This window comes from Balaenoptera acutorostrata, chromosome 8, assembly GCF_949987535.1.
Source record: "Balaenoptera acutorostrata chromosome 8, mBalAcu1.1, whole genome shotgun sequence".
Taxonomy (NCBI): Eukaryota; Metazoa; Chordata; class Mammalia; order Artiodactyla; family Balaenopteridae; genus Balaenoptera; species Balaenoptera acutorostrata.
In genome coordinates, this window is record NC_080071.1 from 94,505,657 (window position 1) to 94,518,409 (window position 12,753).

At 55.4% G+C, this 12,753-nt stretch overlaps 1 protein-coding gene across 10 annotated transcripts in view; it reads right to left on the reverse strand.

Moving 5' to 3' along the window:
• PASK (PAS domain containing serine/threonine kinase) overlaps window positions 1-12,753 on the reverse strand; it is a 48,626-nt gene that overhangs the window by 28,888 nt on the left and 6,985 nt on the right. For 9 of the 10 annotated variants that reach the window (XM_057550959.1, XM_057550956.1, XM_057550961.1 and 6 more), the window contains exons 2-8: window positions 8,105-8,472; window positions 6,200-6,432; window positions 5,351-5,521; window positions 4,492-4,632; window positions 3,805-3,939; window positions 1,733-1,993; window positions 352-502 (exon numbers count right to left, since the gene is read on the reverse strand). In XM_057550959.1, coding sequence (XP_057406942.1) covers window positions 352-502; window positions 1,733-1,993; window positions 3,805-3,939; window positions 4,492-4,632; window positions 5,351-5,521; window positions 6,200-6,432; window positions 8,105-8,411 — 1,399 coding nt within the window. In that variant the 5' untranslated portion in view covers window positions 8,412-8,472. The remainder of the gene's footprint in view (window positions 1-351; window positions 503-1,732; window positions 1,994-3,804; window positions 3,940-4,491; window positions 4,633-5,350; window positions 5,522-6,199; window positions 6,433-8,104; window positions 8,473-12,753) is intronic. The other variant, XM_057550962.1, reaches the window with a different exon arrangement.

Here is a 12,753-nt window from a genome sequence, read left to right on the forward strand (position 1 = left end):
CAAATCCTGCCAGGACTGTTTACTCAGGGATCCATCTGATATGCTGCATGAATCCGGTCTTCAACCACTTACGTAAAGCTACATCACTCACACAAGACCGCCAACTAGCGGCTGGTGTCGCAGACGCAGGCACGCGGTGACTCACCTGGGGACCTCTCGCGCTAACACATCTGTGAGACCCGCACACAAGTGTCCCATCCCCTGGGAACACGGAAGGCCCACAAGAGACAGAGAGGAACATCAAACCCACACAAACAGGGTCCCCATGACAGCCATCCCATCACCCATGGAGGCCGGGGGTGGGGACTGGGCGGCCACAGGTGCACCTGGGAGGAGGCGGCCAGCTCTCACCCTCGGCTGTGTGCTGGGCATCCCCGGTGGTCTCCCCAGGCCCACTGTGGCTGCCAGCGTCCAGGCAGTTGGCCACGTCCGGCAGCAGAAAGGAACTGTCACAGGCAAGGTCCATGTAGTGGTAGAAAGCAGGAATCAGGAAAGTGATGTTCTATAAAACAAAAGGACATTTCAGAACCTGGCAAGAATCCTCACTGACCCACTGAACCGTCCCTCCGTCCCGTCTGGGCAGAGAATGAAGACAACGCGCGCAAGTCTCTGGACAAGGTTAGGAAAGACCCCAGTCAAACTCCTTCTGGGAGACACGAAGCCCCTGATGCTCAACATGGAAATCCAAACTTGCTTCCCTTCCTCTTAGCACACCCTGACAAGACTGCGTCCACACACTCCCTGGAAGGACCCAGTGCCCCCAATGTTCCTGTGGGGAGAACTTGTCCGAGAGTTATTCTAACTGCGTTTTCATTAACTTCAATTGAACTAAGTTTGACTTAATTTAACTAAAATTTGTCTTACTTGCTTCTTAGTATTTCTGTTAGAGAACAGAAAGGGACCTGTTTGGGGAGCCTCAAAAGAAGTTAAAGCTCTGGCCGGCTGGGCGGGGCGCAGGGCTGGCTGCAGGAAGAGTGACAAGAGGGGACGGCTGCCTGTGGGGCACAAGGTGCTCGGTGCAAGGCTGTGGCGAACGCCGGGCCTGCGCCCACGTCTAGGAGCCAGTCCAGCCAGGTGCAGGGCCTGGGGCCAGGGGCGGGGGTGTCACTCAGGTGTCAGGAGCGACACATCACGCAGCAGCCTCTCCTTCCTGCATGAACCACCCCCCCAATCGAGTGGGGGCCCGTGCCCCCTCCCCAGAAGCCCTGGAGGACTGCTGAGACCACCCAAGGAAAGCCACTCCGAGGAAGCCTGAGATACTCGCCTGCCCTCAGAGCCCAGCCCAATCCAAGGAAGAAGGTTCTAGAAACACGTTCCTCCCACCCTGACTCACAATGGACCCCAGGACGGTCGGAGGAGGTGTGGCCAAACCCCGGCCCGTGGGTGCGGAGCGAATCCGCACAGCTGTGACACACACCCTCATCCAGTAACTCAGGCCCGATCTTGCTTGGGGCAGGCTTTGGGGTGAGAGAGCCCCTTCCCTCTCCTGGGGGGGGGGGCACATGGCACCCAAAGGCTTTGGGGGTAGCCCGGGGGGGGGTCATCAAGTATTCCCTGTGGGGTCCAGATAAATGGACACAGGCGGGGGAATAGGGCTGTGAGCACAGGCCTCCCTCTCTGGGCCCGAGTTCCCGTGGGGAAAGCCGGCGAGCTGGGCTAGAGGATGCAGAAGCACAGGCCGATGACGGGCCAAGACCGGCTTCCCCAAGGCGGCGGGGGTGGGGGGAACCACCTTGCCCAGGAGCTCATCCTTTCCATAACCAAACAGCATCAGAGCAAAGCTGTGGTTGATGCCGTGGATGGTCCCGTCCGGCAGGAGGGTGATGAGCCCGCTGATGGTGGTGAACACCCAGATGGAGGCCGAGTAGCCCCGGTCAGGGGCCGCCTTGCCGTCCGCTGCCTCCGCGTTGCCGGGCCTAGGGCTCAGCTTCAAGCTCAGAGGGAAGGCGGCACCATCCTTGGCCCTTCCGACAGATCTCTGAATCTTGAGGCTCTGAAAGAAAGACACACCACTGAGCTGACCACAGCACCTGCTGTGGTCCGAGCCTTGAGCCTTTGCTGCTGTAGATTTACGTCCACCCATGCCCGTTGGCGGGTGCCCCCCCAACACCTAACTCTCCACACCACTCTTCCTTCCTCTACCTCCCCGCGCCACCCCTCTCCGCCCCAGGGAACGCAGAGCCCTGACCGCGAGCTGCGGCCGGGCCGGGGGACCCGAGTCCAGAACGGCCCGAGCGCAGAGCACACAGGGTCCATCAAGCAACGCGCCAGCCCTGCGGGAGGGAGCACCAGCAAGTTCCTCCCTGCGGTCCACCCTGGACCACTGGTGCCCCCAGCGCCCACCTCTGCGGGCGGCCCCAGCCCCGCACCCCGCCCTCTGTCCTCCAGCCTGGGGGGCAGTGGCTTCCCGTAGTTGCTGACCTCTGGGCGGCTTGTCCATCCCCCCTGCCTCCTTAGCCCCTCCGTCACCCACGCAACCAAGGCCTCGCATCACGTTTCTCTGCTTAAAATACTCGGGCGTATCCGGTCTCCCAAGCCAATCTTGACTGTGCAGCCTCTAACCAGAGGCTTTCTCAGTCAGCTCCCTTCCTGGTCCCAGGCCTCATGTCTACCCCTCACTCCATACCGCCTGCCCCCTTCTCAGGGTCCACCCGGAAGACACAAGACCTGCAGGGGCCCGAGGCCTGAACGAGGGGGGAGCTCCCACTGCATCAGCACAGCGCCCTGACCAGGGGCAGAACTCAAGACCCCAGACTCCCCGTGGTAAGGGTGCAGGCCAGACCCCAGGCCCCAGGGAGCCCTGAGGAAAGAGGGGGCACGGTGTCTGTCTCCACTTGCTGCCGGGGGTGTCAGGCAGCTCCAGCGTGGGGCTGCTGGGAGGGTGCTTGCCCGTTCTGGCACACGCCTCTTGTGGCTACGTGCCTGGGGTGGGCAGACGTTTGCTTATGTTCAGTTAAGCATAAGAGGCTGCCAGATAGTCCCCTGAAGTGGTCGTACCAACTGATGCTCCAGAGCTTTGGGGTCCAAGTGGTCCCACTGCTTTAGAACAGAATGAAGGACATAAAGAGAATAAGGTACGGGGGGAGAGGTTTCCAATTGAGCTGGAAAGCCTAAAAACAGCAAAGCACCACCTCGGAGGGCTCAGCTCTCAGCCTGAGACCATGGGAGAGCCGGGGAGCGCCTACACGTGTCCCGAAAGAACCTCCTGTTTCTTGCAGCAGCAGAGCCGACTTCAGCCCCAAATCGACCATCCGGCTGACCCTGCCGGTCGCTGGGATGTGACATCAGGTGAATCCCCAGCACCGTGACTGCTTGTGTGAAGGCTGCGTGCTAGTTGGTAAACGGAGCACCTGGGGACTGGGAGGGTCCAGATGCTAAGAGAACCTTCAGCCCCAAACCTCCACTGCCCCCCAAGCTGCCGACTGACCTGCCTCCGTCGACCTGCAGTCCTGCCCTGGGGGGAGACCTGCCACCCGCCAATTCCCCCTGCTCCTCGCAGCCCCCAGACCTCTCAGGAAAGAGACCCCAGCAGGTGCTCCAGGGCGAGGACCAAGGGGCAGCAGCAGTCAGTCACAGAGCCACGGAGGCTCTGAGCCTCGGTCAAGACTGCAGAGCCCGGGCATCTCTAAGTGGAACCTGTCCCGTTGGGTCCATGCACGGGCCACTCCTACTCTCGGGAAGCCCGGCCTCCACCTGCAGGCCAGGGATTTGGGTCTAAGAACTTGACGGTCATCAGATAAAGAGAGTCCAGCGGCCACGGGGACCCAGCCACGGCCAGGCAGTGCAGGCGGTCGGGGCTCCTACCTGGGGGATGCGCTCGCCGGGCGGCGGGAGCTGCACAGCAGGGATAAGGTCTGTGATGCGCTTCCCGACCACCTCCTCCCCAGATGTGAATCCGTGCAGCTGGGCAAAGAGACTGTCACAGGACGTCACGGTTCCCTTGGAGGAGAAGCCAGCATTTTAAACCTTGTAATCAGTTTCTTGCGCTTCAGCTTTAAACCTCACCGAACTTCCGTGTCTTCAAGCTGAAGGCAAGGCTATCAGTGCTACCTCTCCCCCAAAACCCGACCCCCACAAAGTGCAGCGGGCGCAAAGAACGCCGTCTCCCTCCTTCTGCCGGGCAGACGAGGCGCGTACTTCTCCAGGCATGCGCAGAAGCCGGGCGGACGAGGCACGCACTTCTCCAGGCATGCGCAGAAGCCCACAGCTGCCACACCCACGCCCGCCTCTGAGCGCCGCCCGCACCGCACCCACCACGCGGACAGGTGTACGTGTATCGCTCTACTGACGTGCTGAAACAGTCCTGAGAGTGTCAGGATGATATCCCACTTTTACAGGTGAGGGAACGGGGCCACAGGGAGACTGGGTTCCCTGCCCAAGTGCACACAGTCAGGGGGCTGCCAGGGGCCAACCCCCCAGAACCCCATGCCCTCTTTCTGCCCAAAGGCCCCGGTGCGGGGGGCGACACGCAGCTGAGAAACACAGACTCACGTCGCTCTGGAAAGCCACCCAGGCCGAGACCCTCTCCACTGGCTCCAGCACGACCACGCAGCAGAGGCTGTGCTCCTGCTTCACCCTCTTCATCCACACAGAGACCGGGATCTGCTCCCCACTGCGGCTCACGACGTCCACCTGGGGGCAGAGGGGCTCAGACCTGGCCAGAACCTGGCACGTGGGTGCTCCTGACCGCTGCTCACCTGCCTCACGTTTCGGAAATTAACTGAAGTACAAACAAGGCTTCTGACACCTAACCTTACAGTCTCCGAGTGAATGAATGAGCTATCGAAGGGTAGGTTTTTTCCATCCTCAGCCTCATGGTAACAAAGCAGGGGAAAAAGCGGTGTCTGTAATTTCTTAAAGAACAGACACCAATACTTGCTGAACGTCTGAATTTTCTTCTAGGTAGTCGTCTCGTGGACGGGTAATTTTCTGGATGTAGTTGGTCCTATCTAACTTGTTTTGGTGCCTGAGGCTCAGGGCTCAGCATCTAACATGCAGGTCAGCCCATCAACATCCGGCTTGGACACACACAAGGAGGCTCAAAGATCCAGGGAAACCCTGCAGCCATGCCAGCCCCTCCAAGACCATCAAACAAGCAGGGCGTGGAGATGTGGATGGGAGACAACAGAACCGTGCGACTCCTCGGGAACCTGGTGTGGGCCCTGCAGGCTTGCAACGCGGTCAAGGCTCCTCCTGATCCAGGAGTACCGGGGACGCGCGCCAGGCCAGCAGCAGTACCGTCTCGGTTCCGACACGGCCTCCCCCCGCCGCCCCAGCTGCTCCCCATGCCGAGGTTGAGGGCAGGACGGCACCGGCAGTGACCACCGGCAGCCGAGAGGCCCACACTCACCACCGTGCCGAACACGACGGCGGCGTGGCCGTCGGCCTCCACGTGCTCCTCACTGAGGGCCTGCACCACGTCGGACTCCGGCTTCAGGAAGAACTGTGTGAGCTTCTGGCCAATCAGGTCGTGGCTGCTGTACCCCAGGAGCCGGCAGGCTCTGTCGCTGGCCACCAGGATCTGAGGTGGCAGAGAGGAGGGCACCCGCGTCACCAGCAGCTCCTCAGACTCCCGAACAGCCGAGGGGAAGGCAGCGAGGAGGTGGCGCGGGGCCCTGCGGGGACGGCCCAGCGACCTGTCCTTTCCGCCACGTCCCGCGGCCGTCGAGCTCCCAGCAGAGCCGCCCCGGGTCCTCCGGCGTCTCAACCGCATGGAAACAAGAATGACCACCGGCCAGTGCAGCAGCGGCACTGAGACTGAAACCACCCACCCTCCACCCGCCGAGACGGACACACCACGTCGTGAAGACCAGGCGGGAGAGATGGGGAAGTACGCCCCACGGCCCGCCCGCCTGACAGTCTCAGCTCTTTGCACACCAACGTGCATGAGGCAAACACATTTAATTCAAACACTGAATATCCAGTCCTGTTTTAGTTGAGGCAGTGCTTGAGCAAAAGCATGAGTAGATAATGCGCTGTTTCCCTTTCCTTGAATCTCTGCCTTGATGAGAGGATTCAATATGTTTCGACAGATTAACACTGAGGTAGGTCTCCAAAGTCCTCTCTCTCTTGCTACTATGTAGGTAGAACCAGCCCCTTTTCTCATTGCACCCAAAACACTCAAGTGCCTCTGTTTGAGGTTATAGGTTGAAGGCACAGACCCCAAACTCACGGCTGGGTCACAAACCGAAGCACATACCTCTGTGGTCTTGGCATCCACGGTGAACACGGCCTTGCTGGGGTTGCACACAGGGGCCGGGAGCGGAGGTGTGGACCACCCTGAGGACAAGCCCCGCAGCAGGGAACAGCAAGACGTGCTGCCCAGGGACCCTGCCAGGTCCGCCTGCTCAGGCGCCGCCAGGACGTGCGATTGGCTTGAGCAAATATTTTGGGCAGCCAATGACGACAGACAGTAGGAGCTCCATCTGTCTCCTGGAAAGCAAAGGAAGGGACACTTTAAACCTTGCGTGGCTGAAACACACAAAACACACAGTCCCCGCCTCTAGCTCCTGCAAAAGGATCCAAGGACGAAATTGACCTGCAGGGTTGATTCACACTCTCCATGTGCATCTGAACATTCCCCAGAGACCGCCTAGACAACCACCACACAGAAGCACAAAGGACCTCAACACTGCGCAGACAACCCTCTGAAGTCCCTTCCCACCCACCCCTCCAAGGGGCATGCTCCCGTGTCCATTGGTCCAAGACCCTCAGTCCCTCCAGCTGCTACCCCTCACCTGTCCCTGTGAAGTCTCACAAACTCCAGAGCTCCCTGCTGTCTCACCACCTGCCCTGGGTCTCCCTCCTCCTTCACCCACAGGGTCACTCCCCACCGCTGCTCCAGAAAGTCAGTTCTCAGCAACATCGCCAGGGGCTCCCGAGTCCCAGCGGTCAATTCCCAGGCCTCAGCCCACCCTCCCCACGCCTCAGCAGCGCTGGGCCAGGAGGGCCGCTCCCCTCCTCCCAAACTGCCTGCCCTCAGCAGGGCACCACCTTCTCACCTCTCACCACTGCAGGACCCCAGGCTCAGCCTCAGAACCTCCAACCATCCCTGGTGGCTTTATATACACTTCACAAGGACGTGTGCTGATGGCCCCCCACTCACACCCGCAGCCCCGACCCTCCCCTGGGCTCCAGCTGCCGGCTCCCCCTCTTTCCCAGCGCAGTGAGTGTCAACTCCATCCTTCCAGCAGCTCAGAAACCAAACAAGCGAACATGACTCTTCCCTGCTCTCCGCTCTGGGCCCCTCAGAGAGGACGCCTGACTTTCCCAGTCAGCGGGTCCACCCTGACCATTCTTTGAGGCTGGAAACCACACGGCCATCTGCCCTGGGCCTCCTCTTCCCAGGCAGCCAGTGCCAAGCTCAATCCAACCACCCTCAGGCCTCGGGACAGGCACTGAGACGCCAGCTCTGCCTCTTCCTCCCACCCCTCCCCGGCCAGCGCCCCCGGCTGGAGCCCTCACTCCCGGGGGACCTGCCCGCCTCACAGACCAGCGAGGCCACCGCCACAGCATCTGCCTCCTGAGCACAGCCGGCCCCTCCAGATCCTCCTCCCCTCTCCCCGAGACCAGACCCACCCCCTCCCTTCCCCTGCAGCCCTTTCCCCCAGCTCCAGCCACTTCCCCACTGTCCTAACAGGCTTCCCCGCCGTCCGGGCCTCCCAACCCCCAGCAAGCACCTGCTGGCCCCCAGGTACCCCCTCTGACGACGAGCCGCCGAGGCAGAGCAGCGCCTTCCTCCTGGCTGGGTCTGGGCCCCGCAGGCACCAGCTGATGCAGAGAAATAAGGAAGGGGGGGCAGTGGCACCTACCACTTCTTGGCCAACCCCAGGCACGGCCGCCCGCAAGCCCGTCTAACCTGCCTGCATCCGGGAGGAAAGCAGGAGCCTGGGCGCGGTCAGTCAGCATGTGCTGAACCCAGTGAAGAAAACTGAGTCTGGCTCACGCCAGCCCACCCGGCCCAGCCCGGCCGTCTCACACACCCCGGAGTGAGAAATCCCGACCCTGGACTGCAGGCCGATTCCAACCGCCGCCTGAAAAGGAGTTTTCTGCACAAGAATCACAGCAGAACAAAGGTGACAGGAGAGGGTCCTGCCGGCATCACCTGAAACGAAGGCCTTTTCTCTGCAGGAGCAGAGCCCCTGAGCGGAGCCTGGCGTGGCCCCCACTTTCACAGGCAAGGCAGACGCCCCCGGCGATGAGAAGGGCTGCCTACCGGACAGCGCCGTCCTGCTCTGGCAGAGCTTCGACAGCCCGTTCCTTCTGCACGGCTGCCTGTGGGCCAAGGACCGGGCCTTGCTGGGCTCAGAGGCGGTCTGCGCGGCAGGGCCCTCTGGCGGCGCTGGCAGGGAGAGGCTCCCGCCCTGGCCCCGGCGGTCCTCCTCTGAGGCCATGGAACCTCTGTCCTCCATCGGGAGCTGGCGGGCCAGCGGGCCAGTCGTCCACCGGAAGATGAAGTGAACGGATCAGCGTCTGCAAGGCAAGAACAAAGGCAGTTTAGGCAACTAATTCTTCACAAGGCTGAGCTCAGCTCAGCCCCAAAAGACTCACACGCGCCCAAGAGCCATCCTGGGTCAGAGCCTACGAAGCGAAGATGGTCGGACGGAGAGAAGTGCATACGAAGGGATGAGAAAGAGAGAAGGAAAGAGGGGGAAAACCAGAACAGAGCAGGAAGGAGCCGTGAAGGACACTTCGCACTACAGTACAGATCCACTGCCAGGAGGCCCAGGCCAGGGGCCTTGATGAAGGAGGAGGCCAGGGCCAGGGCGACATGCCCCAAGAGCCTGCACCCCACTCCTGGATCACCTTCTGGGCATGCGGAACCCAGAGCTCCCGGCCAGAGGGCCTGAAGCCCACTCCCCAGACCCGCACCGGCCTCTTCCCCTCGTCACTCCTCCCATATTACAGCACCCACCGACCCAAGGACAGGCCGAGGAGCAGCCCTGCTCCAACGATGAGAAGGCAGAGAGAGACCAAGCTTCAACAGCAGGCAGGGGTGCCCTCCCAGCACAGGATGGACCTGGCAGCTGTCCCTTCCCACGCCACCACGGTACAGCAAAGAACTCTAAGGAAGCCCAACCCACCCATCCCACCCTGGCTTCAAAGTCATCATAAAGATTCATCAGGGTAGGAGGGCAGTGCCTTTCACAGTGAACAGTTTGTGGGCTGATTTATCATTTTGCATATGGTGACAGCAATGTGGGGTCTCTGGTACGCTCATGCCCCAGGTCCCTCAGATGTTAACATTAGGGCCTGGCAATGCCCACCTAGGCTGCGTGCTGAGCTCAGTGGTATGGGGGGCCCCCTAGACAGAGGGAAAACTGGAGGTCCCACTAAGACCTGTGTGGAAGGATGATGACATCAAAACACGCCACAGAGCTACATACACAAAGGTCACTGCAGGTAGAGGAACAAAAATAGACAATAGAACACAACCAATTTCAGAAACAGACCGAAGGGACACTGGCACACAGTGAAGATCAGTAGGGCACCACCAGCATGTTCCCCAGCTCCGTGAGGCCCTGGACAGGCACCTGACCTTCCAGTTTCAGTTTCCTCATATGTAAAATGTGATTAACAATAATCCACACCTCATAATATCTTGTGAGGATTCAGAGACCTAAGTTGGGGCTGGCATACTGTAAGTGCTTAAAAACTGTGATCTGCTAGTTTTAAATGGAATTAGAATAATTAGTTTGGGGCAAAATTGCATCCCTATGACTTTCCATGTGCAAGAATTAGTTCCAGATGAATTAAAGAACAAAAGACAAAAGTTCTAGAAAAAAAATAAGACTAAGAATATAGTGGACTGGGTAACTCTTTGTGGCCCTTGCATTTTAGAACAACTAGGTCTCACCAAGAATATGGTTGCCATGGCATCTGTGAGCTACCTGAAAGTAGGAGAAACTTCCAAAAGGTAAAATCAATACACATGAGCTGAAACCAGAACTGGGAGAGTGAGTCACCTCAAGAGACAAGAGAGTTACCCTTAGACTCCTAAAAGGTGCCAGGGACCCTTGAAGAGGGAAGTGTGGCCCTAATTCAGCAGCACCCCCAAGATCCTGGCAAAAGCAATCCTCTCAGAAACAAAGCATCCTAAATAGAGGCCTGAGATTTTCCAAAGATTAAGATTAACCAAATATGCTCTCTTTCAATTAAACAGACAAGAAAACAAGATACCATGAGTGAAAGTCTGCAGAAAAATCAAACAACAAAGTCAGATACACAGGAAGATTAGATGGTAGAAATAACTGCAAATGTGTTTAAAACTATAAAAGATGGAGTCTTTTGCTCACAAAAGTGAGCAAACAAGAGTTTCTCAAAATAACTAGGAAGATATTGAAAGAATCAAACCAGCTTTTCAGAAATTAATTTTTTTTTTAAACCAGTACAGCTTATGTTCAGTAGAACTGGAAGCTTGTAGGAAACAGAGATTTTGCTCTTAAAGGTTGTGCACAGACTCTCACACACTCTGAAATCCAGCACAGAGGCAGTGGTTTCAAAGGAGCCTGGGTCAACCCACTTGTTGATCTTCGAGAGCCTCCTGGAAAGGCAGGGGGCAGCTGCGGTTCACCCCGGGGACGGGGACACTGGCTGTGGCCATTTCTGTGATCATGTTCCACAGTGCTGACACCGGGGCTGCCGGGCACAATTCTGGAATCCTCCCTCTAGCCTAGTAGCACCAGGTGTTCTGCCCATCCCACCAGCGTGCCCACAGCAACTTCCCGCGGCTGGGCCTCACAAGCAGCTGGGCTGGGGCCCAGGTCCACACAGCAGCACACCCACAGCAGTGGGCCCCACCACAAAAGAAGGGCGCACGCAGCCCACACAGGGAGCAGCCCTGAAGCGTCTGGCTCTGGTGGCCAGAGGCGCGTGTGCTGCTGAGTGCCACAGGACACCTCTCACGTAAGGCCACTTCTCCAAGACTGGGAGACATAGCCAACCTACCTAAAACAAAGAAATAAAGATTAGCAAAATGAAGAGACAGAGGAATACATTCCAAATGGAAAACCTCAGAGAAAGGACTAAATGAATATGAGTAATCCACCTGATAAAAGACTCCAAGGTAATGATCATAAAGATGCCCATAGGATTCAGGAGGAGAACGAAGGAACACAGTGAGAACTTCAACAAAGAGTTAGAAAATATACAATCAGAACTAAAGAATACAATAAATGAAAAAATACACTACAAGGAATCAACAGTAGATTAGATGACAGAGGAACAGGTCAGAGATCTGGAAGACAGAGTAGTAGAAATCACCCAAGCTGAACAGAAAAAATAAAAAAGAATTAATAAAAATGAGAATAGTTTCAGGGACCTCTGGAACAACAACAAGCATACTAACATTCAAATTACAGGGGTTCCAGCAAGAGAAGGGAGAGAGAAAGGGCAGAGAACTTATTTGAAACAATAATAGCAGAAAAATTCCTCAACCTGGGGAAGGAAACAGACATCCAGGTCCAGGAAGCATAGAAAGCCCCAAAAAAGATGAACGCAAAGAGGTACACACCAAGACACACTGTAATTAAAATGTCAAAAGTTAAAGATAAATAGAAAATCTTAAAAGCAACAAGAGAGAAACCATTAGTTACATACAAAGGAATTCCCAGAAGACCATCAGCTGACTTTACAGCAGAAATTCTGCAGAAATTCCACCATATATTCAAAGTGATGAAAGGAAAAAACCTACAACCAAGAATACTCTACTTGGCAAGGCTAACATTCAGATTTGAAGGAGATAAAGAGTGTTACAGACAAGCAAAAGCTAAACAAGTTCAGCACCACTAAAGCAGCCTTACAGAAATGTTAAAGGGGCTTCTCTAAGCAGAAGAGAAAAGGCCACAACTAGACATTTTTAAACAGTGAAAGAAAAAAAATCCCAGTGGTAAAGGCAAACATAGAAAAGGCAGTGGATCAACCACTTATAAAACTGGTAGAAAGGCTGAAAGACAAAAGTAGTAAAATCACCTATACCTATAATAAGTAGTTAAGGGATACACAAAATAAAAAGATGTGAAATATGACATCAGTAACATAAAATGTAGGATGGGGAGGGAGTAAAATGTAGGGCTTTTAGAATGCACTTGAACTTAAGCAACCGTCAACTTAAAATAATCACATATACATATAGCTTGTTATATATGAATCTCATGACAATCACAAACAAAAAAACCTATAATACATAAACAAAAAACAAAAAGAAAGAAGTAGAAACATAACACTAAAGATAGTCACAAAAATCACAAGGTAAGAGAGCAAGAGAAGAGGAAAGAAACAGAGAAGAACTACAAAAAAATCAGAAAACAATTCACAAAATGGCAATAAGTACATACCTATGAATAATCATTTTAAATGTAAATGGACCAAATGCTCCAATCAAAAAACATAAAATGGCTGAATAAATGAAAAAACAAGATCCATATATATGCTGCCTACAAGAGACTCACTTCAGATCTAAAGACACTCACAGACAGAAAGTGAAGGAGCAAGAAAAAGGTATTTCATGCAAATGGAAATAAAAGAAAGCTAGGGTAGAAATACTTATATCAGATAAAATAAACTTTAAAACAAAGACTGTAACAAGAGGCAAAGAAGGGCATTACAAAATGATAAAGTGACTCAATCCAACAGGAAGATATAACACTTGTAAATATATATACACCCAACATAGGAGCACCTAAATACATAAAGCAAATATTAACAGACATAAAGGGAGATAAATAGGCAGTAACATAATAACAGTAGAGGACT